The 25,190-nt window shown below is 55.8% G+C and overlaps 3 protein-coding genes across 3 annotated transcripts; 2 read left to right on the plus strand and 1 right to left on the minus strand.

Annotated features, from left to right (window-relative positions):
* Nucleotides 1-212: 212 nt before the first annotated feature.
* TBC1D13 (TBC1 domain family member 13) lies at nucleotides 213-14,894 on the plus strand. The gene is made up of 12 exons (XM_008152546.3): nucleotides 213-313; nucleotides 1,255-1,328; nucleotides 2,819-2,859; nucleotides 3,447-3,508; nucleotides 3,654-3,753; nucleotides 4,605-4,687; nucleotides 5,741-5,900; nucleotides 8,990-9,200; nucleotides 9,754-9,917; nucleotides 11,246-11,406; nucleotides 11,593-11,650; nucleotides 12,456-14,894. The coding sequence occupies exons 1-12, from the start codon at nucleotides 228-230 to the stop codon at nucleotides 12,519-12,521; spliced, it is 1,266 nt and encodes a 421-aa protein (XP_008150768.2). The 5' UTR covers nucleotides 213-227; the 3' UTR covers nucleotides 12,522-14,894.
* Nucleotides 14,895-16,329: 1,435 nt separating this feature from the next.
* On the plus strand, nucleotides 16,330-19,330 carry ENDOG (endonuclease G). The gene is made up of 3 exons (XM_054727318.1): nucleotides 16,330-16,927; nucleotides 17,855-17,964; nucleotides 18,979-19,330. The coding sequence occupies exons 1-3, from the start codon at nucleotides 16,412-16,414 to the stop codon at nucleotides 19,259-19,261; spliced, it is 909 nt and encodes a 302-aa protein (XP_054583293.1). The 5' UTR covers nucleotides 16,330-16,411; the 3' UTR covers nucleotides 19,262-19,330.
* On the minus strand, nucleotides 19,306-24,782 carry SPOUT1 (SPOUT domain containing methyltransferase 1). Its single transcript, XM_028127267.2, has 12 exons — nucleotides 24,712-24,782; nucleotides 24,028-24,073; nucleotides 23,603-23,728; nucleotides 23,354-23,513; nucleotides 23,058-23,147; nucleotides 22,898-22,947; nucleotides 22,527-22,657; nucleotides 21,214-21,286; nucleotides 21,011-21,109; nucleotides 20,405-20,507; nucleotides 20,089-20,236; nucleotides 19,306-19,479 (listed from the first exon to the last, which is right to left on the minus strand). The coding sequence occupies exons 1-12, from the start codon at nucleotides 24,745-24,747 to the stop codon at nucleotides 19,306-19,308; spliced, it is 1,236 nt and encodes a 411-aa protein (XP_027983068.2). The 5' UTR covers nucleotides 24,748-24,782.
* Between the last annotated feature and the right edge of the window lie 408 nt (nucleotides 24,783-25,190).

Consider the following 25,190-nt stretch of genomic DNA (forward strand, 5'->3'; position numbering starts at 1 on the left):
GACAGGTATGTTTCGTAGATGGAAACGGAGGCCCAGGAAGAACCAGGAAGAACCCTAGGGCCCACGGTCAGCGCCCTCAAACTTGGCCGCGGCATCCGCGGGCTGGATAGGGGCGGGGCGGGGCCTAGGGGAGGGGGCGGGGCCTAGGGAAAGGGGGCGGCACGTGAGTGGGGGGCGGAGCGGCACGGAACACGCACGCGGGCGGGCGCGTTTCCGGTCGGAGGCCTATGCTGAGCGCCCCGCGTCCCGGGGGCGGCGGAGGCGGCTGGGGGGATCCGGAAGTCGACACCATGTCGAGTCTGCACAAGAGCCGGTAAGGAGCCGCGGGGCCCACCCGGCCCGGCCTCTCCTGGCCAGGCCGCCACTCCTGCCTCGCGGAGGGCGCGCGGATGCGGCCAGGCACCCGCAGTCTCGGGCAGAGGGGCTCGGGCGCCCACTTCCCCGCCTCATTGCCTGTGGGCCTGAGAGGGCACGGAGTGGAGGCACTTCTGTACCCCCGGGGTGTCACCGCTTGTCTCTCTCTCGCCCTGGGTTCCCTCTTCCCCTGGTGCCTTCCTCATTCAGGGCCTCACTGCCCAGTTCCTCAGGCCTCCCCCCCCTCCCTTTTCCTTGTCACCCTGTTAACCCTCAGTACCCTCCTCTCCAAATACTTCCCATCCCCCGTGCTCATTTCTTACTAGAAATGCTAGGAAACCTGAATTTTCCCGTCTGCCCCCTCTCCCAGGCCAAATCCTGCAGCATTGGCTAAATTTTGCTCATTCTTCAGTTTTCCTCCAGGATTTGTTGTTTTAAACCTTTTGCCCTTGCCTGCAGGCAGGCCCAGAGGCCTTCTCATGATTATATTTTTGAGCCTGGAGAGCTGCCTGCAGGTTACACGGGTCCGCTGTCTATGGATCAAATTACTCCTGGTTCCTGGGGTTCATTGAGTTCAGAGAGTGGAGCTGTGGGCTGGACCTGGCTGGCAGGAAGTGCCCAATAAATGCCAGCTCACTACATATTAGAATGTGTCTGGCTTCATGATGCTTGTTTGAGAACCTCTGCACAGGAATATCTCCAAGTTTCTGAGCTTAGAGGAAGACGTGACCTGAAGTTCTGTAACTCCCCAACGCTGACTTTGATTCGGACCTTCATGAGCTTTGCCATCTGAAGGGGAGGGAGGAGCAGTTTGGAGATGGGTGGTCTGAGGGAGTGGTCACTAAGCCTGTCATCTTCGGTCTGGGTGTATCTCATCTGCCTCCCCCTCCCGCCTTCCAGGATTGCGGATTTCCAGGATGTCCTGAAGGAGCCCACCATCGCCTTGGAAAAGCTTCGGGAACTCAGTTTTAGTGGTAAGAGGCAGTGCTCCATTTTCAGAGTTTTCCAAGAGCAGCATTGTGGCGAGGGTGGAGGGGAGGGTGCCCAAGGCCATATCTGCTCGGTTCTGGGGGCCAGCCTGCCTCTTGGGGCTTCTCCAGATCCTGTGGAGCTGACCAACCAGGGACTCCCCTGAGCCACAGTTAGCTCGCCTGTGGGCCTTAGGGTGCTTACTTGGTGTCTGCAGGATGCTTTATTACCTCCTTGGAATAACAGGAGAGGACAGAAGATGGCAGGAAGAGCGCGGGGAGGAGACTTCTTGAGCTGAGGCCCGTCTTCCCTCATTCCCCACGCTTCCTGTGTTGCAGAATTTGGTTAGCTGCAGCGTAGTTCCTGGTTCTCTCCCTGGCTGGGGACCAAAGCCTACTGGGGCGATAGTGAACTTTGGTTAGCGGTGGGAAAATTTCCAGCCTTGAGACAACTGGCTGATGGAGCTGTTCCTCAGCAGTGTTTGACTTTGCCCTTGCTGGCTTGGTCAACCTTCATCTTTTAAAAAACCCAGGGTGTTCTGTGTAGCTTCTCGTCACTGCTCAGCCTTTGTACTTTTGTCAGCGAGGAATTCTTAAGAATCTGCTTCGCCTCGCAGGTTCTGAGATGGGGGCATTCGCTCCCGATCCAGGTAGGCAGGGACATCGGGGCAGCAGCTGCACTAGACGGTTTCTGACAGTGTTGCAGGAGAAGTTGCCTTTCTGTCAGGAGTGGTAATTAGGCCCTGCAGCTCTTGAGGCGCCTGGGAACTGTGCGGGCCTGAGGAACCTGCCGGGCCTCGGAGGGGGCAGTCTGCGGTAGTGGTGCAAGGTTGACCTCGGGAGTCAGACTGACCTGTGTCTTGAGTCCTTGCTGGCTTTCCTTATCTGTAAGATGAGGACAGCGATGCCGATCTTCCCTACTTCCTAGGGTTATAATGAGGGTGAAGTGCAGTCAGGTCCGTGAAGCACAGAGACTTAGCATTTCATGCTTAGTTTACAGTCTCCTGTGTGCCGTGCCCTGTGCCAGGTGCCGGGGGTGTCAGTCAGATGTGGTTCTTGTCCTGCTGGGGCTTACCCAGAGTAAGCGTTAAAACGTTAACTAAGTACACAAATTACGTTCTGCAATCCGAGCTGTGAGGGATGCTGGGAAGTCACGGAGCCATTCTTTATAATGGGCGATCTGCCTGATTGGGAAGAGATGGTGGTTGGTACAGGTTGCTCCGAGGAAGAAATATCCAGGATGAGGAGGTGTAATCCTCAAAAGAATATTCCAGATAGAGGGAGCTCCGGGCTGGGTCAGGGGTCAGGGGTCAGGGGTCATGGAGAGAAAGTACACACAGGATTAGCGTCTCGGCTAGTAACTTTTGTGGCAGAAAATGATTCTTGAAGAAGTACTCCTTGCTCACTCTACTCCCTGCCGACTGGCTCCGAGGTGGAGGGCTGGGGGGCTCGGGGGCTCTGGCCTAGGGTGTGACCTTTGCCTGCTGTGTCCACAGGCATCCCCTGTGAGGGCGGACTTCGGTGCCTCTGCTGGAAGGTGGGTGTGCCTGGGGTGGGCTTCTGCTCTGCTGAGAGTCCCTGGGTTCCTGCATGGGCTGCCCCCACCCCCGGCCCCTTCTTTCTGTTCTGTGCCTTTCCTTGCTTTGTCTGGGGAAGCTTTTCTGGGAAGTCCTGGGTTTTCGGTTCCTCTTGGTGTCCCCTGCAGGATCCCTTTGGGGATGGAACGCTTTGTAAGGCCTGAAGCCCTGTGGGTCCTGGTTCAGACAGCAGTGGCAGGGATGCATATGGGGACGGAAAAGGCTGTGCTTTGTCCAAAACGATGAAGTGCTGTGGCTGTGGGAGCCCAGTCTCCTAGTTTCCAGCCCTTTGAGCACAAGGTCTTAGTATCGTCTGGAAGAGTCTGTGTGAGAAGAGGAGGAAAGGCCTGGTTTGGGGTAAAGGAGGAGGGCGGCAGTGGGGAGGAAGGGGAGGCTCCCCCAGCCCATGCCCACGCTCCTGGGCTTCGGCCCATCATGTCTCCTCTGGGCGTTATCAGAGGTTTCGCTTGAGGCCTGTCAGCCTCTACCTACTGTCCAGGGCTGGGCTGGGGAGTCACCAGAGCTTTGCTCCTCTCGCTCTGTGCAGATTCTCTTAAACTACCTCCCGTTGGAGCGAGCCTCATGGACCGCCATCCTGGCCAAGCAGAGGTAGGTGAGACCTGGAGAGAGGAGGATGCCGGGAGGGTCTTTGTATCGGACAGAACAGGTGGTGCCGAGCCTGACCTGCCTCCTGCTCCGGGCTCCCTGGGCAAGGCCTTTGGGGATTCCCCCTCCCTGCTCTTCTCTCCTGCAGGGAGCTGTATTCCCAGTTCCTGAGGGAAATGATTATCCAACCCGGCATTGCCAAGGCCAACATGGGTGTGTCCAGAGAGGATGTGACCTTTGAGGACCATGTGAGTAGCATGGTCAGCAGCGGGGACGGGGGGCTACAGGGTGGAGAGGGGTGTGGGCTTTGAGTGGGCAAAGTCCCCCCACCCCAGAGGATGGTGCAGCTGGCCTCGGTCCCCTCTGGCCCTTCCAGTACCTCCTTTCTTCATTTGGCTGCTCTGCCCCTGAAGGCCGTTGTCTCCCCGCTGCCCCGGGCCCAGGCAGGAACCTCAGTGGTAGCGGGGCTCGGGGAGTGCTGTGAGAGCACTGCGCCCGGTCTCTGCCTGCGTTGTCTCCTTTCCTCCTCACCCTGTTCCTGGACGGAGGTTCTGTGATTTGCTAGTTGAAGAAAGCCAGAGCAGGGGGGAGTGAGGCGGACTGCCTTTCTGAGGCCTGGAGGAAGCCCCCTTCATCCTCCAGTATGAGCTCCGCCTGTGCGCCTCGCAGTGTGAGACGTGGAGGTGGATCCCATCCCGGCCCATCCCCCAAGGGTTGCAGTTAGTGACTCAGAGCATTGATTTGATGAGTTAGACTTCAGGATACTGCATTCATTCATCCATCCATTCAGTCGACAAGCATTTAGTGAGAACCTGTCCTGGGCAGCACGTTAGAGCCAGAGCAGGAGACAGAAGGAATGGAGTCCTCCAGGCAGGGGTGTGCTCAGAGCAGGCAGCTGGGCTTGGCTTATAGCTGCGGAGTGGAACGGGGTTTGGGAGCTGCGGGAGGCCTGTGCTGCTCCCCCGTAGCTCACAGGCGTCTCAGAGCCACAGCGGGGCCTGTGGTGGGGTTGGTGGTGTGAGGCCACTGCTCAGGCCTCTAGAGGTAATGCCCCTGGAGCTCTCGCTAGGCCAGGAGAGCAGCTTATTTCTCCCCACAGCCACTCAACCCCAACCCCGACAGCCGCTGGAACACGTACTTCAAGGACAACGAGGTGCTGTTGCAGATCGACAAAGACGTCCGGTAAGCGGGGGCGGGGGCTGGGAGTGGGTCCCTGGGACTCCTGGGCGGTGCCAGTTCTGTCCTTTTCCTTTCCAGCTCGGCCAGCAGGGTCCAGTGGGGGTGTGAGGAGCTGTGGGTGGTGGTCTGGGCAGTCAGCGATGCGGGGCCTGAGAATGGGCTGGCGAGTGCAGTGAGTGTGTGTGGGGGTCACTGTGCTTGCTGGCGCCCCGCTCTCTTCTCCCTGCCTTGGTCTCGGTTGTCCTGGGCATTTATGAGTTCACCTGATCATTCCTTCAACAGATGGATATTGAGCCCCTGCTATATGGCAGTCCTAGTGCCGAGCTCAGGATTGGGCACTGAATACAGACATGTCCTCTCCCAAAGGAGCCTAGAACCTTGGGGAGAGGGGGGATGGGAAGACAGGTGTTCAACAAATTTGTGTAATTAGCGTTTATGGTAAATGCGCTGAAGGAAGAGTTCAGGTGTTTCACGGTGTTCAGGACGCCTTGCCTGAGGGAGCTGTGTTCCGGCTGAGCTCTGGGGAGTCGGGCCTGGGGACGAGGGAGGGAAAGGCCGCGGCGGGTGGATCTGCTGTGCGAAGCCCTGAGAGCCCAGGGAGCTGGGCTCTTTAAGGAGCGTGTGGTCGAAGCCACACGGAGGGCGACGGGTTGGACCTTGGACTTGCTTTTCCTCACTTTGTCTGGACATTTATTTCCCATGTCAGCTGTACGATGTTCTCCTGTGCGGTGTGCAGTGTGACATCCCAAACCACACTGTAGTTCACACTCCTGTACATATTAGCTGTTTTTGACATGGAAAGATGTTTGTGATTTAAGGGGCGAGTTGGATCATAAGATCAATAAGGACACTTTAAAAAGTATATATATGCGCGTGTATCTATCTGCAAATACACGTAAGAATATGGTTATATGTTATAATGATTATATTGCCTCTGAAAAACTAAATTTAAAAAATACAGAATGTTATTACTTTTTTTAAAATGTCTCTTGGGAGCTGGAATGTCTGACGCCTCCGTCCTGAGTAACAGTACTCTCTCCTGTTCCCTCTTGACAGGAGGTTGTGCCCAGACATATCCTTCTTCCAGAGGGCCACCGAGTACCCGTGCCTCCTCATCCTGGACCCCCAGAACGACTTTGAGACCCTTCGTAAGCGGGTGGAACAGACGACGCTGAAATCCCAGACAGTGGCCCGGAACCGGAGCGGGGTCACAAATGTGAGAGGCAGCCTGGGGGCCCCAGGGGCTCCCCATGACGCCTTTTCCTTCCTGCTTCCCTTTGGCCACTGGCCCCAGGGCCATCTGTCCTGACAGTTACTCAAGACAAGTTCAGTCCTGCCAGGGCTCTTTGTGGAAAGTCAGGGATCAGGGTCAAGGCTGGATGTAATGGCTCCTGGGGGAGGTCCCTGCTGTGTAGTGGAGGAGCAGGCTGCTCTTGTAGTGGAGATGGCTCTTTCAAAAGTAATTCCAGGTGTGATGGGAGCATTGATGGGTGGGGAGCTGACCTGGGCTGGATATCAGGGAAGACTTCCCTGAGAAAGTGACATTTAAGCTTATGCTCGAGCTAGGAGGAAAGAGCATTCCGGAAGGGAGGAGGGCATATGTGGCAGTCTTTGGGCGCGAGGTAGTGTGGTGTGTTCAGGGAATGGAGGTGTCCAGTGTGGCCGGGAGCAGAGGGCAAGGGAGAGCAGGTGCTGGAGGACACTGGAGAGGTCGGTGGTGGTGAGGCCACACGGGGCCTTTGTCCTGAGGGCTGGGGAGCCCTGGTGGCATTCTAAGCAGGACAGTGATGTGATCCGGGTCTGCGCTTGTAAAAGATCGCTGTTGGCGCTGTGGGGGTGTTGACCTGAAGGGGCAGGAACAGCGGTGGAGGGGGTCTGGGAGGTGGCTGCATTGCTCAGGCAGGAGCGGGTGGGAGTTGGGGCTGGGGTGGAGCAAGGACAGATCTGAGGGGCTTGGGAGGTAGAATTGACAGGACTTGTGCTGCCCAGGCCACGCTGAGTGTTTGAACCCCGTCTTCTACAGGCTCCTGTGACTACAGCCAAATGAGGGTATAAGCTTACTTCCTAACTTCCACCTACTGGTTCGGTACCTGGAGCTCTGAACTTTTCACTGCCTTCAACACAGGAAAAGCTTTTCTCTGTAACCTTCCAAAAGCTAGAGACAGATGCTACTACGGAAGCTGTTCCCTCCAAGTGGAACGACTGGTCAAGGCTGTGTGTCTGTAGGAGAGCAGCCACTTCCCGCTGCAGGGGTGATGGGCAGTTACAGCTGGTCCCAGGGGCCGCGTGCCTGCGACAGCTGGGTGTGCTGGAGGTGCAGAATGCTGGCTGAGTGATGGCAGGGCTGGCTGTGTATCCTGGCTGCAGCGCCTGGCTCTGTCATTCGTTTCACTAGTCACTGAGGGCTGAGAGCTGAGCTCTTACCCATTTTAGGTGTGGACCTTGTCCTGGGGGCAGAGCAGCTGACCAGAAGCTTCATTCCTAGACTCTGGACCCGTGGTGGGGCAACTTGCGTTAAAGCTGACCATCTGCTTAACTCTGGGCGAGTCGTACTGGGCTTAGCTTCCTCGGCTTCCGTCTCCTCTTCTGTAGACTGGGCATAATCCTTTCTGCCTGGCTTTTGAATTGCCAAGATGAAATGAGGTCATGGCCGTGCAGATTCCTGGAAAGCTGGAAAGCACTGGGCATGCTCAGAGGCCTGGACTTCAGGTTCTGGAGTCAGCAAGCCTGGGATCGAATCCTAATGCCACCACTTAACGCGAGACATGATGAGTGACCTATCTTTTCTGAGCCTGTGTTTCCTTATCTTGAAAGTGAATGTTGAGAGAATATTCTAGGTTGTTCAGAGCATGACATTGAGGCATGCTTGTGGAGCACTGTCTTGCACAGAGAGAGCTCTCAGTTAAACGTAGGCATGTATGTGTGTCTGCACATGTATATGCATGCACGTGTACGTACAATGGGAAAGGGAGTTGAAACGCCCCAGGGCCCTGCACTTGCAGGACAGTTTCCTACACTGTCCCTGCCTGGCTTGCCTGTGGCTCTCATACAGGTGACGCCAGGCACCCGAGTGTTTGCCAAGCTCCCGAGGACCTGATGGGCAGCCGGTGTTGGGGACCTCTGCTCCATTTCATGAGTTTTAAGTAGGGATTATCATCTCCAATTTCTTCTTATGAAAATTTCAAAACATTCCGAAAAATTGAAAAAGAGAGTACAGTGCATACTTGCATACTTATGTCCTTCCCAGCTAAGTTTATCAGTTGTTAACATTTGGCCGTATTTGTTTTTGTGTTCCAGAGCGTAAGTTGCAGGTGTCCTAGACTCCCCCGAGTACTTCAGCAGGCACCTCCTGGGAATAAGGCCGTCCTCCTCCTCAGCACTAACACCTCTAGGAGGAGAACAGCAGTTGCATAATAACTCCTAACGTCCAGTCCATGACTGTGTGTCCTCAGTTGCGCTGAGGGTATTTTTGTGTGTTTTTACTCCCAAACCAGGCCCCAGTCCAGGTTTGTGGGCCGCCTTGGGATGCTGTTTCTTTAGTCTCTTGATCTGGAGCAGCCTTCCCTTTCCCCCAGCCCCCACATCATTTCACTTTTTGAAGACTCTTAGCCAGTTCTCTATTTTTGACATATTTGAAGTTTTGTTTTCTAAACTGAAGTATAATTTAACATGCAGTAAAATGCACAAATCTTAGGTATACAACTGGATGAATTTTTCCTTATGTATGTGTCTGTGTGACTGCCAACCAGAACAAGACACAGAATGTGTCTATTATGCAGAAAATGCCCCTTCCCAGTCAGTACCCCCTCCACAAAGGGAAGCATCATGTTAGGCTTTTATCACGGTAAATTTTTTTTTTTTAATCCTCACCCGAGTATATTTTTTCCATTGGTCTTCAGAGAGAGAGTGGAAAGGAGGAGAGAGAGAAACATTGATGTGAGGGAGACACATCAACTGGTTGCCTCCCACACTCGCCCCAACAGGGGCTGGGGATCAAACCTGCAACTGAGGTTTGTCTCCTTGACAGGGAATTGAACCTGAGACCCTTCGGTCCTCTGGCCAGTGCTCTAACCACTGAGCCAAGCCGGCCAGGGCTTACCACTGTAGATGAGATTTTGGTCCAGCTGTCTTGTAGAATATCCCACCTTCTGGCTTTGTCTGCTCTTCCTCCTGGGCACGTTCCTCTATGCCCTGTGTTCCCCATTAGCTGGAGGTTAAGTTTAAACTTAACGGTAGACATTGCTGATGAGAACATACTGTCCGTAATGCCACCCATCGTCTTAATGGGCTCCTCTTCTCCCCCAGATGAGCTCCCCACACAAGCACTCAACGCCGTCATCCCTGAATGAGTACGAGGTGCTGCCCAACGGCTGTGAGGCCCACTGGGAGGTGGTGGAGCGGATCCTGTTCATCTATGCCAAGCTCAACCCTGGCATCGCTTACGTGCAGGGCATGAACGAGATCGTGGGGCCCCTCTACTATACCTTTGCCACCGACCCCAACAACGAGTGGAAAGGTAAACGGGCTCTTGGCTGCCCACATCCCTTGTTGCCAGCTCCTTAAAAAATGGACCAAAGAAAGCCAGGCCTGTGGGCTTTATCAGACTGCAGCTCACAGCCTCTCTCTGGGCCTCCCTTCTCCCTCTGTCAGATACGGGGTTGGCCTGGATCCTCTCAGATCCATCCCAGCTCAGACTTGCTAGAATGTTGGAAGTGTACTGAGCTCTTGATATTTGTAACTGAATATCTGATAGCGGACATGAGATGTTATACAGAAAACTGAATGATAGGATTTAAATAGTGATTTGAAAAATGCCATCAGAAGAGAATGGAATCAATTGCTAAGCGAGTGTACAGTGTTACCAGAAGATGTGAGAGGAAAGAGGTGGTGTCCTTAGTATTGGGATGGAGAGTTCTCAAGGACAGAGAAGGCACTGAGCCTGACCGTGGGGGTGCAGCGACTTGGTGAGACTCAGAGGTGAAGGGAGGATGTCATAGGTGCGATTTGGGGTGGGACTCGGAGGGCACCAGCTCCCTTTGGGCTGCCTTCACCCCGCCCGTTTCGTCCAGAGCACGCCGAGGCAGACACCTTCTTTTGCTTCACCAACCTCATGGCCGAGATACGGGACAACTTCATCAAGAGCCTGGACGACTCACAATGTGGCATCACCTACAAGATGGAAAAGGTCTACTCCACCTTGAAGGATAAGGATGTGGAGCTCTACCTGAAATTGGTGAGGACCCCCAGGCCCACCCGGCCGAGGCTAGGGCAGACAGCTGGAAAGGGCCAGCCTTCCTGAGCATCCCAGGTCCAGGGCGAGCTCTGGCTTCAGTCTGGGGATTGAAAGTGGCTGCTGTTGCTAGGGAACGGTGACCCACTGCCGAGAGACCAGGCGGCACATGCTGGCGAGTCCAGGCAGGCGGGCAGGGAAGGGGAGTTGATAGGGTGCCCATTGTGTGCCAGGCACAATGGGAGGCATTTACCAGGCACTTAATTAGTTCAGCCTTTTTGTCCCCTGAGAAAAGAAGGGTGAATTTCTAGTGTATTTTATGTTTATTTCAGAAAACATTTCAGTAAAGAAGTTATATATAAACAAACAGTTTGGGGAATAAGAAAATTTATATGAAGATATTTTTAAACAAATATAGAATTATGTTTTTGCTGTTTTATTTTTTAATTTTAATTTTTATTGATTTGAGAGAGGGAGAGAAAGAGAAACATCGATTGGTTCTATTTACTTAATCATTCATTGGTTGATTGTTGTGGGTGGCCTGACCAGAGATTGAACCTGAAACCTTGGCGTATCGGGACTGCAGTTTTTCAGTTAATGATATGCACTGTGGCTGACCAGAGTGCTCATCTCTGCTGGGAATAATTTGCTTGTAGGGTTGTCCTATGGAGTATATAAGTGAGGTAATATAATTGACATGCTAAGCACAAGACTGACTTATAGTAAGTGCCCGGTTAATGGTCTCTCTTTCTCTATCTGTAATCTGTACAGTGTTTTATTTCTTTAATATTTTTATTGATTTTTAGAGAGAGAGAGGAAGGAAGAGCGAGAGAGAAAGAGAAACATTGGTGTGAGAGCAGAACATCGATTGGCTGCCTCCTGCACTCCCCCTACTGGGGATCGAGCCCGCCTCCTGGGCATGTGCCCTGACCAGGAATTGAACCAGCAATCTGTTGGTGCATGGGATGTGCCCAACCAACTGAGCCACAGAGGCCAGGGCTGTACAGTGTTTTAAAATAATCTGAGCTGTCATTTATAAATCTAGAGAGCTTATATAAGTTTGGGTTTATGGCTTCTCTTTAAAAATATCAGAAGATATGACAACATGGGTTGTCAGCAAGCAGCAGCTACCCCTTTAACCGAGCGAGGCTATCTAGGCAGCCCAGTGCTATCCCCCCCGAGTGCCTGGCACTCACCCCCGGCCTGCTGCCTCCTCGGTTAGGTCCCGGGCTCTCCTGTTTATCTGAATGTACATTTAAAGACTGCATGATGTCACATGGCAACCAGCCAACACGGATTCTTGCGCCTACTGCGCACCTCTGTCTCCCCAGCAAGAGCAGAACATCAAGCCCCAGTTCTTCGCCTTCCGCTGGCTGACGCTGCTGCTGTCCCAGGAGTTCTTGCTGCCTGACGTCATCCGGATCTGGGACTCCCTCTTCGCTGATGACAGCCGCTTTGACTTCCTCCTCCTGGTCTGCTGCGCCATGCTCATGTGAGTGTGGCCTGGAGCAGAGGGGCGGGCGGGGCTGCTCTCCCCAGGCTGGAGGGGGCCGCTGGGAACCTTGGGCCAGTGTCACACCAAACTCGCTGGGGGTGGTGAGCGGGAAGGGGCCGGACGGGGCCTGCACTCAGAGCAGCCCAGGGTCCCAGCGCTTTGCTGCTTGTTTTCCTTCCTTAGATTGATCCGGGAGCAGTTGCTGGAAGGGGATTTCACTGTAAACATGCGGCTCCTTCAGGTAATGGTGTTCAGAGGCAGACACTTACCAAGCGCCCACCCCATGCCAGCTGCTGGGACAGGCGGGGTCAGAACAGTAGAGTGTAGCAAGGCTTAAGAGTCTGGACCCCTGATGCAGATCTGGGTTTGGATGGGTGTGAATCCCGGCTTTGGCGCTGACCTGGAGTGTAGTGTGGCCTTGAGGGAATGACTTGGCCTCTCTGAACGAAGTGCTCTACCTGTTCATTGTACCTGGGACACAGCGGTGCCCAGTATGTGGTGGTGCTTGGAGGTAGTCATGCCCAGACCTGGAGCAGGAAAGTGTGGGGCTCAGTGGTTAAGAACATCGGCTCAACGGTCAGACAGTGTTAGGTTCACATCTTTGTTCTGCTCTGCTAGCCATGTGTCCTAAGGCAAGTAATAAGCTCTCTAGGCCTCAGTTTCTTCACCAACACCTGGCCTGGGGTTCGTTTGCAATAACTCTACTGAGTAGATTGGTAAACAGGCATAAGCACCCCCTGATTGGGCTTTTGAGGTGCCCCTGTGAGCTGACGTATGGACAGAGTCCAGCCCAGTTCCAGGTGGGAGAGGGGAGCAGAATGGTCCTGGTCTAGGGAAGGGCAGCCGGACCTGTGGGTGGAGCTGGTGGGCTTGGTTATATTAGTGCTGCAGTGAGTGCCATGGTAGCTACACGTGGGGGCGATACCTGTGGCCCCTGCGTCTGGGCTCAAGATGCAGCATGGTGACAGGTCTCAGTGGGAAGGGCACGGGTGTGGCGGAGGTGGAGCTGACTTCAGAGGCATGTTGTTGGCTTTTCCCGTGCCCAGGATTACCCCATCACAGATGTCTGCCAGATCCTACAGAAAGCCAAGGAACTCCAAGACTCCAAGTAGCCTGGCGCAGAGGCCCAGGGAGAGAAGCCACCACCGGTCCCTGCGTCCTGGCTTCTGGAACACAGAAGCCTGTGGGATCACAGCCGAGGGGAAGCTCCGTCCCCCGAGGCCACTCCCACTGGGGGCGCACTGTGCCAAGCTCCTTCCTGACCTCCAAGCCCTGGCTCCCTCTCTGCCCTGCCACCCTGGGACCCTTCCCCCAGGCAGCTGAGCAAGGCTGGAGCTCCTGAAGTTGTTGCCTGGGCCTGGGCAGATGGGGGCGCTGGGCTGGCAGAGGTCCCTCCTGCCTCTGCTCTGCTGCTCCCTCCTGCTCTGGTCGGGGGAGGTGCTTGGCAGGTGAGCCAGAAACCACCTCTGGGTTGGTGCTTAGGCTTCTCCATGGGCACAGTGACACTGTGAGGGCGCTAAGAAGCTGCCAGGCCCAGGCCACACCCTCTGCCCCTCTCACTGAGTGGGTGTGTCTGTGGGTCAGTCTCCTCTGCGTCTGTCAGTGTGGGTGTGAGCAGGGAGGGTCTTTGAATCCCTCTAGGTCTTTGCTTCTCCTTCTGTCTCTCTGCCTGTCTCCTTCTCCCTCCACCTCTTTCACAGAGGCTTTGCTCCTCAACATTGCTCTCCCTCTGCCCTCCTCTCTTGGGGTGCCTTATCCCCAGCCTCTTCCCCTCACTCCTCCCCTCCACGCCTGTGAAACCCAGAGATCGAATGAGGAGTCTGGCTTAGCAAAGCCCCTGGAAGTCACCCTTGGTCTTTGCACCCTTTTCCCACCTCCAGCCCTAGACTCCCAGGTCCCTCAGACTGGGAGGGAGTCCGCAGTGCCTCACTAGAGGGCCCCGAACCTGCTCCCCCCACAAATCTTGGAAACCAAAAGCTGCTGAGAAATGGTGGCCCATGAGGCTTTGAGCCTCCTACCCTCCTTTCTGCCCAGGGATGGAGGAGGGAGAGCTGAGTCTTCCAGAGATTTCCCCAAAGGAAAAGGACATTAAGGCAGTGCTGTGCCAGGGTTTGGGATCCAAGTGCTTCAGAAGAGTAGTCATTTCCGCGGCTTTCCGGGCCCATCCAGGGAGGGTGAGTCCCGTGATTGGCCAGCGGGACCAAAGGAGCCTCCCTGGGCCGGCAGAGCTGAGCTCAGAGGCCCTGGATCCTGTCAGGGCCAGGGGAGCCAAGCAAGCAGAAGGGGGTGCTGGTCACCCACTTGGGCTGGTCCCAGGATTTGGGGCGGGTGCACTTAGAGCAGGAGCTATTGGCTACTCCCACTGCTGGGCAGTGGGAAGAAAGGGCTTATTCTGATCAAGTCTCTCCCCTCCTTTTGTAAGGAGGCAGGTGGTTTGGGTCTGGACAGCTGGGTAATGGAGCAAGGGTCTTCGTCCTCTCCTCAGACTGGTGGGCAGGTACCCGGGTGCCCCCAAAGCCTTCCTGCGTCTGGCAGCCAGGACTTCTGCTGCCCGCATACGCCAGGCTGTGGGCCAGGCCCAGTCCCCCCAGGCAGCTCCTACTGCTTTGGATGCTGCTGGGACTTTTTGCACTTGCCTGTTCGCCACCTCCTCTCATAACACAGTTTTTGGGAGATTTTTACTATTTATTCAAACTCTTGGATATTTATTGCAGATTGGCGAGTGCTTGGTTTGGGGGTGTGGGTGAAGGCAGAAAAGGAATTAGAAGCATGTTCTTTGGGCTTTCTGAGGTCAGACTCAGCATCCTCTCCCCCTGCCTCTGGAACCTTCCTGGTTCCCCAGCACGTCCTGCTGGGAGTGCTCTGAGCTCTGTACTGGAACTGAGTGTAAGGAAGACTCCAAGACCCTGCACCGGACAGACACACTGCTTCCCACCAGCCTGGCCCACTTTCCCAGAACTTGTTGGCTTGTTCAGTTCCAACTGTGACTCCTTCATAGCCTGAGATGTGGGCCACCGCCTGGGACCCAGCAGACACTGCCCAGGGCACCTGATGCGTTCCCTCTCGCCTGTCCCCTTGCCTTCCCTTCTGGGGCCACACTACTTGAATCACTGCGTCTAATTTGCCTCAGTGGCAGGCCTGAGGCCAGTGCCCTCTCCTTGACTTTGGGATGAAGGTCAAGAGCACAGGGACCATGTCCAGGTTTGGCTGAGGAAAGAACCTACCCTTGGTGATTCCCTTTCTCTAAATTCTCAAGGGAGGTTCCCAGCTTCCTGCTTGTGAAGCTGCCCGGGGAATTTGGACACATTACAGGTTGGGCTGTATGAATTCATCAGGGCTCACTCACCCCAGAGGGTCAGAAAGTTAGTCTGCTTTTGTTTTGTTTGTGTTTTTTTTTTTTTTTTTAAGGAAATCAGTTTTGTTTCTTGAATCAATGCTGTTGATGAGAAGTTGTCTTTAATAAATCATGTGTTCTTTGCAAAGGGCATTGGTGCTGTAATGGCCTGAAACCTTTGAGACCTTAGAGCAAGAAAGAAAAGTTTGAGCAGGGGTGGAGTCAGGAGGCTCTTAAAAGTTGTCTGAGGAAAAGGCCAGGGGAGTCTCCTCATTCAGACATGCAGTTTGCAGCTGGGAGAAGGAGGGAGCACGGACTGGGGGAAAAGGTAATTACATCATGGTTTCAGAGCAAGTTTGTTTTTTTTTTGGACTGAAAAACTATGAAAACTCACACAAGTAAATAAAACAAGTCATTCATATCCCACAATCTGGAGGAAATCCCTGACGATATGTTAGTCTTTTCTTAGCAGATGTAATTTTTATTACATAATTGTCTTTCTTTTTCCAAGCAAATGAATACTTTTTTTAACATGGTAAATTTTTAAATGCGTGGTAGGGTTTTGACCTCAAATACTTGTCAGGTCTGCTATTCAAATGAACTTAGAGCTGGACAATTATGAACCTAGAACATACCTAGTCCCTGTCCATTTTAGGGTCCAATGCATACAATCCTTGCTTTCCTTCCCTTGCCCCTCAAGGGCCCTTGCAAGTATCTCATTTTATGCCCAGAATCCCCTGAAATGCATAATTGTCTTGATATATAGTTTTGTGTATTGCCAGCCCCTACATGGTAGGTGTTGAGCAAGTTGCTGTATGACCTAATTTTTTATAGGCTATATACTATTCTTTCTAATATACTAACAATGTTGGAAATCCAGTCTCTATTTCTGAATATTATAACACTGCGAGGAAGTTTCGTTGAAATCCTTGCGTTCCCGATTTATTTTCCCAGCTCAGTCCTCTAACTGGGTTTAAAGGTAAACACCTTTTTAAGGCTTTTCATACATACTGCCAAGCTGCTTTCTGGAATTGTACCAGTTTCTATTCCAAACAGCAGGTAGGATGGGCCGCCTGCATCCTTGTTCTCGGGGTAAGGAAGTCTTGGCCTTAGAACTTTTGGTTTGTGGTGCAATTGTTAGGACGGACTCCGCTGTCTGGTCCTTGTTCTGCCACCAGGAGCTCTTCTCTAGGCTCTTCTGAGGATTAAATGTAGTGATGGAAGCGCTTTGGGCTAGAACTGGTACTCCAGGCACTCACAAAGTAGCTCTCTGCGCAGGCGCAGAGGAGGGGTCCTCGCTGGAGACTAGTGAGGAGGCGGAGCGGCGTGGAGCCGGCCCTAGCGGCGGCCAATCACAAACCAAAACGCCGGTGCCGCGCCCCTCAGGTCCGCATCTTAAAGGGCAAGGAACCATGACTTCCAACCACGAGTGGTCTCCCTTCGTTAGTCTTACTCCCTTCGTTAGAGTCCTAAGCCTTTCCGAGCCTTAGAGAGTGGAAGGGAAGGACATGGCGCCACTCAAGCCCCCACCCGGCCCCATCCCCGCAGTGGGCCCCACAGGCCGGCGCGGCCCCTTTAAGAGTCTCGCTGGCCCGAACGCCTCGAGGTCGCGGCGTTCCCCGGCGCCTCGGGCCGCCCTCCAGTAGCACTGCGGACGCGCTCCCGGCCATGCGGGCGCTGCGGGCTGCCCTGACCCTGGCGCTGGGCGCCGGCCTGGGCGCGGCGGCCGAGGGCTGGCGGCGGCGGCGGGCAGATGCGCGGCCGGCGCCGGGGCTGCTGGGCCGGCTGCCAGTGCTGCCCGTGGCGGCGGCGGCCGAGCTGCCCGTCGTGCCCGCCGGACCCGGGGCCCTGGCGGGCAGCGGCCCCGGCGAGCTGGCCAAGTACGGGCTGCCCGGGCTGGCGCAGCTCAAGAGCCGCGAGTCGTACGTGCTGTGCTACGACCCGCGCACCCGCTGCGCGCTCTGGGTGGTGGAGCAGCTGCGGCCCGAGCGGCTCCGCGGCGACGGCGACCGCCGCTCGTGCGACTTCCGCGAGGACGAGTCGGTGCACGCGTACCACCGCGCCACCAACGCCGACTACCGCGGCAGCGGCTTCGACCGCGGCCACCTGGCCGCCGCCGCCAACCACCGCTGGAGCCAGAAAGCCATGGACGACACCTTCTACCTGAGCAACATCGCGCCCCAGGTAGCGCCCGCGCCCCGACCTGCCGGCGGAAGGCGAGGCCAGCCCTGGGCTCTCGGAGCCTCGGTTACTGTGCAGCCGGGGAAGCCGAGTGCGCGAGCTCGGTCCGGGCTCACCAAGCCGAAGGGACCGGGCCCTGGGCGCCCAGCATCCGCTCTGCAGTCCGACCCAGAGGCCCAGGCTTCGTTTCCTCGTCTGTAAAATGGGGATATTACTGTCATTTCCCTGCGTTTTGCAGTAGCGGTGAGGACGAGGGCTGTAGACCTGGTGCACACTTACTGGCCAACGGCAAGCATTCAATAAGTAATAGTTATGATGAGGGAACTGAGGCTAGGAGGCCAAGTGACTGCCCAGTGTCACATCGGAAGGAACCCATGCAATCTGTAGGACCCTGAGCTTTCAGCCATTGTCATACTCCGCCTGCTCCCTGGGATAAAAGGAGATACCTGCTGGCAGTCAGCTCTTGGTAGCCAGCAGTCACTGTGTGCCCCGAGCAAGCCCCCCTCCCTCAGCGGCCTGGCACCCACTGGGTGAAGATCAATGTGGGGGTCCAACCTCTGCTCTCCCAGTGGCACAGTCCCTAGACATAGTACTGAGGACCGGAGCGCTCAAGTGATGGAATTGGGAGCAGGTCGAGACGCCCCAGCTGGGTTCTGCATGTGGTTCAAAGTGGGAAAAGGAGATTGGGAGAGCTGGCCTTCCCATGAGCCCCTGGGGAGCACCCTCCTGAGCTCTGTCCAGGCCCCACCCTCATGGCCAAGTGGCCTAAAGCAGTGACTTTCATTCCCTGAACCAGTTTTCTCTACAAGCTTGGCTCCACCCTGCAGGAGTCTCGGGCTTGGTGGCAGTGCCTACTCCTCAGAGTTCAGGGTGGCGCCTCTGACAGAGGAAAGGTCCCAGCCAGTCTCTGAGCCCCCTCTCCCCTACCAGGTGCCCCACCTCAACCAGAATGCCTGGAACAACCTGGAGAAGTACAGCCGGAGCTTGACCCGCACCTACCAAAATGTCTATGTCTGCACAGGGCCGCTCTTCCTGCCCAAGTAAGGCTAGAACTGGGGGAGCGGGTGGGGGTGCGAGTACCAGGGTCTCCCTCACCCCTTCCAGGCACATCCCAGGCGCTGGGTCAACACTGCCAGGTCACTAGTCATCTGGCTTATTAGTGAGCCTCCATTATCTGCCTGGCTCCTGAATTCACTTATACCGTCAGAGGCCTTGTCTCCTCTGCCCATGGGCGCCAGGCCCTGCATCTGCCCTTGTTCCTCTTACATCACCTCTTGTCACCCCCCCCCCCCCCCAACCTTGTGTTCTGCCCCAAACTCCTTGTACCGGGCTCCCGCCCTCAGTCTCTCCAGTTTGGAGAGACCCTTCTGTTCCCCGAGATTTCCCTCTTGTCCCTCTGCGGGCCTACCTCCCGGGGAGAAGGGCCTGAGCATCCCCTGGGCATGCTCAGTGACTCTCCTGGCCCTCTGAAGACTGAGTGAGTGATGCCATAGGTTGGGATGGGATCCAGGCCCTATCAGGTGGATGTCACCATAGGGCTCAGCATGGGCTGGCCGGGGGCACTGATAAACTTGAATGAGCAAGTGCCTCCTGAGGCCTGCTTTAGTGGAGCAGACTCTGCTGAGGGTTAGCGTGCAAGTCACCCCACAGGGCAGTGTTCGGGGTACCTGCTGTATACCCCGCCCTGTGCTGTTGCTGGGAATCCAGCTGTCACTGCCTGGCCCACTCAGTGTTCACCCTGCACAGGACGGGCAGCCATCGAGTGTCTGCATGGATGAATGCGGATGTGTAGGAGGCTGGATTCTTTCAGTAGCGTTTATTGCCACCACTCTGCCTGAGCCGGCAGACAACAGGATAAGAGTGAGTCTGCCTTGCAGGACGCTCCCCGTCTGTTAGGGAAGCCAAGGAGAGCACAGAAGCTTCATGAGGGGTTGTTCCAACAGCTTGACACAACTTGGGGGTCAAGTCAAGGAATGCTTCCTGGAGGCAGCAGCTTGGGTCTAACCAGACTCCCCGGAGCCTGAAAGGCCATGTGTGCCTGGGTTTGCTTGCAGGACAGAGGCTGATGGGAAATCCTACGTGAAGTACCAGGTAATCGGCAAGAACCACGTGGCAGTGCCCACCCACTTCTTCAAGGTGCTGATCCTGGAGGCAGCAGGCGGGCAAATCGAACTCCGCTCCTATGTGATGCCCAATGCGCCTGTGGATGAGGCAATCCCGCTGGAGCGCTTCCTGGTGCCCATCGAGAGCATTGAGCGGGCCTCGGGGCTGCTCTTTGTGCCAAACATCCTGGCAAGGGCCGGCAGCCTCAAGGCCATCACTGCAGGTGGCAAGTGAGGGCAGCAGCCCAGCCAGACGGAGGGGGTGTGGGCTGGGTCGGATTAAAGATGGTTATTTTTGGAGAACGTCCTGGCTGTGTTTGTCCCAGGTGACACCTCAAGAACCTCTGGCTTCGCCACTGCTGCTTCCCTCTCTAGCGCCTGGCAGACCTTGCGCTGTGCGCCGGCCTCGGTGAGGCCCGGCCGCAGGGCAGCCAGGGAGATGAGGATGGCTTCCTGGAAGAGAAGGCGGCAGTGGGCAGGGGCCGGGAGGCGGGCAGGTGCCCTGCTCCATTTTGTCTTGGTGCCTGACTGCCCAGGACCCAGGCCCTTGGGGTCGGCTGCCTCCAGCAGGGCCCCGAGGTTAAGGTCAGGCCCAGTGTCATCCTGCCAGTCTGCCACTGGAGCAGCCCCAGCGGAGTCCGCAGGTACGGCATCCTGTGCCGAGTGTCGAAGTGGGGCCACAGGTCCTGTGGGTGCCCAGGACTAAGCTTTCAGGAGAGGGATGCCCTGTCCACTGCGGTCACACTCGAGGGCGTGGAACACTGAGCATACAGTGAAGGAAACGGAGGCCCAGAGCAGGGGTGGGTGGGGTCTCCTGGGTCACCCAGCTTGGGAGCAGCTGGACAGGGACCAGCACCCAGGAGTCTAAACTCCCAGCTCATACCCAGGCCCTGCTACCAGTCTGCAGCGGTGAGAGGCCGAGGGGGAGGAGGCCGTCTCCAGAGAAGGCGGCTCAGGGCAGCCTTGGGCGGGGTATGCGACAGGGAGAGTTGCAACCACCTTGGACCCCAAGGCCCCGGCCAACAGCCTGGGGCTGGAAGCGGGGGAGGCGGGCAGGCTCACCTCTGTGCGGATGGTGCGGCTGCCCTGGCTGGGGCAGGTGTTCACGTACAGGTCGAAGAGGACACTGGGCTCAGTCACCTCCAGGTTGGGGTCAGCATTCACTCCAGCTTCTAGGCCCTGGAGGCCCCCGAACACCACAAGAGCGTGCCTGCACCCACAGTAGCGGGAATCACTGACTGCTCGTCAGGGCTACATTGAAAGCAGCCCCACAGCTCTCAGCCCCCGTACACAGCAGGGGCCCAGTCTATAGTTTTGCCCCCACCAGACTGTCCTCTGCTCCATTCCTCCTCTCCCAGCCGCCCCAAGCTGAACCCACCTGAAGCTGGGAAGCTGGGCCGAGGCCACATCCGAGCCTCGCTCTGACGTCCCGATGGTTAGGTCATACCCGTCCTGGAAGGGGGCCTCGGCAAACACAGCACCTGGGGGTGAGGTCAGCTCAGTAGGGGTCCTGCTTTCCACAAGCCACAGCTGCCTGGCTGTGTGTGTGTGCAAGGGGTGGGGTGTGGAGAAGGGGACCCAGGTAAGGGAGTCATCCAGGCCCTCCCCTGTTCCTGGGAGGTCAGGGACTGATCGGGGAGAGGCCACGCCTGTGCTAGCCTGCAGAAGCAAAGCAAGAGGGTGGCTAGGAAGGAGGACTTCAAGAACATGTACCGCACCTCTGACTTCTCTGGTCCTTTTGCCCCCATTCCCAACCCCATGGAGACATTATTAATCGACCATGATCCTTTCCCTCTGAAGTCTTTAACAGCATCCAGGCAAAGCACTCAGGGAGACCACGGCGCAGAGCAGGAAAGGCAGCTGCCCAAGGACACAGAGTAAGCTGGCAGGACAAAAACTCTGGTCTGACTTTTGGGTCAAGCAAGGCTCTGTGGCCTGCCACGCAGAGAGGAAGGAGATTCATAAAAGGGAGCTCTGTCCTTACTCAGGCAGGAGGCCAGCCGGACCGTGTAGCCCCAGTAGAGACCAGCTTTGGTGCGAGGGTCCTGAGACGACACAACTTTTCCACGGTAGGTCTTGCTTTCTGGAGAGGAAGCGGAGAGGCTGTGAAGACGGGGTGAGGGACAAGGAGGAGGACGGAGGAGGGTCTGAGCCCTCAGGCTGGCCAGGGAGGAAGCTTTCAGATACCTGGGAGCTGCTGCTGGCTCAGGCGCACGGTCACACGAAGCCCAGGTTCCAAGTTCTTGTCAATCTTCACCTCCTAGGAAGCCAGACATGGGTGTGGTTTCCCACAGGACCAGCAGGGGTCACACTCGCCCAGATGTGGGAGAATCTGGCTGGCAAGGGACCCAAAGGGTCCATGTCAACCTTGGCCCTCACACCTGAGCCAGACTTGCTTCTAAAACACCATTCCTGCAAAATGACTATCACAAGACACTGGTCAAAAGAATGCTCTGGGCCCGGCTGGTGTGGCTCAGTTGAGCATTGACCTACGAACCAAGAGGTCACCAATCTGATTCCTGGTAGGGCACATGCCTGGGTTGTGGGTTTGATACCCAGAGGGGTGCATGCAGGATGCAGCCAATTGATGTTTCTCTCTCATTAATGTTTCTATCTCTCTCTTCCCTCTCCCTTCCTCTCTGTCTAAAAACGTCAGCAAAAACATTCTTTTTCAAATGAATGCTCTGGCCGGCAGAGTAGGAAGTAAGTATTTTGTGAGCAGATGAAATCTCAGCTTCCTCATTTTGGTGGCACAGCCACTTACCAGCCATAGGCGTTTGAGTGGGTCACTTAACCCCTGAGCCTGTTTCCTCACCCACCAAACAGAAGGCACTCCACAAACAACGGCTACTGTTACGCTGCACAGGGCCTGGCATGAAGTAAACGCTCACAAGGGCACTGTGACAAATAACATGTTTGTTTTGTGCCAATTCTGAATTCTGGATAAGGCGCTTTGTCTTTTGAAGGTTCTTATGCTTTTCTCCATTCATCCGTGTAGCCAATTATTTCTGTTCTTTTTTTTTTTTTTAAATAAATCTTTATTGTTGAAAGTATTACGTATGTCCCCTTTTCCCCTCCATTGACCCAGCTGGTCTGTTCGAGGGGAGGGCACCCGACACATGGACACATTGACATGTCTCTGCCTCTGACCCTACCAGACTTGCGAGTCAATAGGTGACAAAGGAATTGTTCCAATCCCCAGCGTGGCCTGGAGCAGCTCCAGAGGGACTTTGAACTTGTTTTTGTAGGGTTTTGTTTTTGTTTTAAAAGCACAAGGACCATTTTCTGTTGATTTGCTTTTAAAAAACAAACAATAAATTCACTCCTGGCTTTATCTATTGAGCCCCGATTTAAGCACTTCTCTGGTCCAAACCAGCATCAGTGGGGAACTGGTGGGCAGAGATGCCTGGGTCCGGGGCTCCCCACCCACACACCCCACCTGCCCTCCATCGCCAGGGTATATCTGGGAAGTGTGGGTTCATCCACACTCCAATTCCTACCTTCTTCATGCCACAGTTCACAAAGGAGCCCTGGCCGGGCCGGGTGGGGCGGTCCACCACGACGCCCTCTCGGAACTCAGATTCCTCATCCTGACGCATGTGGTGAGGGCTGTCCAAGGGGTTCAGGAGCCCTGTGGGTGGGGAGGGGTCCGGGGAGGTGCAAAAGCACATGGGGTAAAAAAAAAAAAAAAAAAAGCACATGGGGGTATGGCAGGGAACCCTGGTCCAAGGTCCCGCTCTGTCACAGACTGCCTCTTGCCACCAGACACAGGCCTGCTCTGCCTGGGCCTGTTTTCCCAGCTGTTCTAGCAATTTCTCAGGATCTGGGAATGATCCATGGGAAATGGGGGTCAGACCCCCCCAGGCCTTACCTGCAAACTGTAGATCCTGGTGCTTGGGAAAGAATGCCTTTCTTAGGTACCTAGTAAAGGACACAGATCTCAGGAAGTTCCCAGGGAGGCCAGCTCTGCCTGACCTATACCTCGACGATCCCTCCCCCATGCTCAGGAGGTCTGCCCTTCACCCCCTTACTGTGGACACTCCAGGTACTGCAGAATCCGGGCCAGCTGTACACATGCCTGCCCCTTCTTGCCGACTCCCTTGAACTCCCCTTCCACAGTCCTGGAGAGAAAAAGATAGGGCTCTGTGTTCCCTTCAAGAGCTCGTCCACCCAACCCGACCTCTGCAGCACCCTGCTTTGCAGCTCCACCCACCAGGATTACAATGGGGGCATTTCAGGCACGGTTCTCCCCTCAGGCAAGCCCCAGCCAATTCTAGCAGCCCCTCCCTTCTCCCTGAGCTTGGTACCCTGTGGAATGGCCCCTCACTTGGCTTCTTGGCCCTCTTCATCGAACACCACAATCTCATCCACACAGAAGATGGCACAGGCTCTGGCAATCTGGCCAGCCAGGTAGGTGCGAAGCTCGGGCGACTGGGCATTGTCAAGAATGGAACCGGGCAAGGCCACGCTCAGGGTGTAGGGCCTCCCTGTGGGCAAGGGAGGGGCGTTCATGGTCAGTCTAAGGTCCCTTCCAGATATGACATTCTCTGCCCTGCCCAGAACCCAGTCCGCTCACCCTGGTCCTCCCTCTGGGCAGCTGCCTCTTCCTCCTGCTGGCGCTTTGTCTGTTCCTCCTGCACCCGCTGCCGCTCCAGTTTTTTCATCAGCTTAAGATCCTTCCACTTCTTTTTCTCCTCTTTCTCTGGATAAGAAGACATCCCAATAGGTGGAGAGAAGAGGGATTTTGGAGGGAGGAGAGGATGACCTTTTAGTGCAGTCGGGGTTCCCACTCAGGTCAGGCCAGCCTAGGTGCTCAAGTGAGCTGGGTGAGCAGCCAGAGGAGCCTCCCGGGGCTTCTGACCCTTTCCTCCCATCTTGGGTGCTGTGGGACCCACAGGGGACAAATCTAGGGGCTTTTCCCAAAGTTTGGATGTACACTACTGGAATGGCCTGGGGAAGGGTCAGCACAGACACTCACCCTCACCCCCAGCCCTTACTTACTCTGCTGCTTCCATTTTCGCCACTCAACCCTTTGGCCATGTTCACCCTGGAAGAATGGGAAGAAGTACAGGAGTGAAGCTAAATGGTCACTTTGGGAGGGGGTCCCACTTGTTGTACCCCAGGGCCTGGGACCAGGCCTGGCACAGAGTAAGCACTTAATAAATTGCTGAACGAGGACCGAGTAGCTCAAATGGTGAGAGCCTTGTCGGGATACACCAAGGTTGCAGGTTCGATCAGGTATACATACAAGAGTCAGCGAATGCATGCATCCATCTGTCTCTCAAATCCATCAATAACATTAAAAAAAAATTGTTGAATGAGTTCCCACTGGAGAGAAGCGGAATCTGAGGTTCAGGGGAACAGGTCCTGGGAGTCAGAAGAGAGGCCACAAAAGGGCTCGGGATGGCACGCAGGGTGCCACCCCCTGAATCCGGCCCGGCCGGAGTAGCCTGTAGGAGCCTGGCAATGGGTGACCTGACGCCGTCCCGGCTGTGGCTCAGACCCCGGCTCCCACCTCCCGCACGCGCTCGGCCACCAGCACGCGACACCTCGGGGCTTCCGGCCTCAGATCAGCGACAAGGAGGGAGCGGGAGGCACAGCCCGGCCCGCCACGGGGCCCCACGCGGCTCGTTCTCACGCCCCCAGCCCCGGTCCTGCCCCGGAACCCTACCTCTCGCCACCTACCGGGCCGCAGGGCCGCTTCCTCCCGCGCTCCGCCATGGCCGCCGCGCACCTTCGGCCACGTCCTGCCAATCAGACTCACCTCCTCCGAGCCGCCCAATGAGAGAGGCGATGGCGCGCGGGGGCGTGGCCTGGGCCTGAAGCCGCGGGGGAGCGTGGGCGGGGCTGTTCTCGCGGCTGGAGCGCCTGCGCAGTGGTTGGCGCGGCTCGAGGCGGGTCAGTGTCTGGGACCTGGGAGCCGCCCGCCGGCTCCGGTGGAGCGCGACGCTCAAATCTCAGCCTGGCTTTACACATGGGGACCCTGAGGCCCAAAACTGGAGTGTGACTCAGAGCTGGAAATGACCTTGCAGATCATTTCATCCAATTCTTAAAAGGTTCGTTCATTTCCTCTTTTAATTGAGACGGTATGTTTGTATGTTTGTACGTATTTATTTGTTAATCCTCACCTGAGGCTATTTTCCCATTGATTTTTAGAGACAGCG

The sequence above is a fragment of the Eptesicus fuscus genome, chromosome 15, assembly GCF_027574615.1.
Source record: "Eptesicus fuscus isolate TK198812 chromosome 15, DD_ASM_mEF_20220401, whole genome shotgun sequence".
Taxonomy (NCBI): Eukaryota; Metazoa; Chordata; class Mammalia; order Chiroptera; family Vespertilionidae; genus Eptesicus; species Eptesicus fuscus.

What these genes read in the sequence shown, in the direction of transcription:
- TBC1D13 (XM_008152546.3), top strand. Translation starts at nt 228, where the DNA reads ATGCTGAGCGCCCCGCGTCCCGGGGGCGGCGGAGGCGGCTGGGGGGAT. An exon ending in TTCGGTGCCTCTGCTGGAAG is followed by an intron (nt 2,860 to 3,446) that starts GTGGGTGTGCCT and finishes CGCTCTGTGCAG; the next exon opens with ATTCTCTTAAACTACCTCCC. An exon ending in CAGATCGACAAAGACGTCCG is followed by an intron (nt 4,688 to 5,740) that starts GTAAGCGGGGGC and finishes CCCTCTTGACAG; the next exon opens with GAGGTTGTGCCCAGACATAT.
- ENDOG (XM_054727318.1), top strand. Translation starts at nt 16,412, where the DNA reads ATGCGGGCGCTGCGGGCTGCCCTGACCCTGGCGCTGGGCGCCGGCCTG. An exon ending in TGAGCAACATCGCGCCCCAG is followed by an intron (nt 16,928 to 17,854) that starts GTAGCGCCCGCG and finishes CTCCCCTACCAG; the next exon opens with GTGCCCCACCTCAACCAGAA. An exon ending in GGGCCGCTCTTCCTGCCCAA is followed by an intron (nt 17,965 to 18,978) that starts GTAAGGCTAGAA and finishes GTTTGCTTGCAG; the next exon opens with GACAGAGGCTGATGGGAAAT.
- SPOUT1 (XM_028127267.2), bottom strand. Translation starts at nt 24,747, where the DNA reads ATGGCGGAGCGCGGGAGGAAGCGGCCCTGCGGCCCG. An exon ending in TGAACTGTGGCATGAAGAAG is followed by an intron (nt 21,287 to 22,526) that starts GTAGGAATTGGA and finishes CTGGCTTCCTAG; the next exon opens with GAGGTGAAGATTGACAAGAA. An exon ending in CCGGCTGGCCTCCTGCCTGA is followed by an intron (nt 20,508 to 21,010) that starts GTAAGGACAGAG and finishes CCTCACCCCCAG; the next exon opens with GTGCTGTGTTTGCCGAGGCC.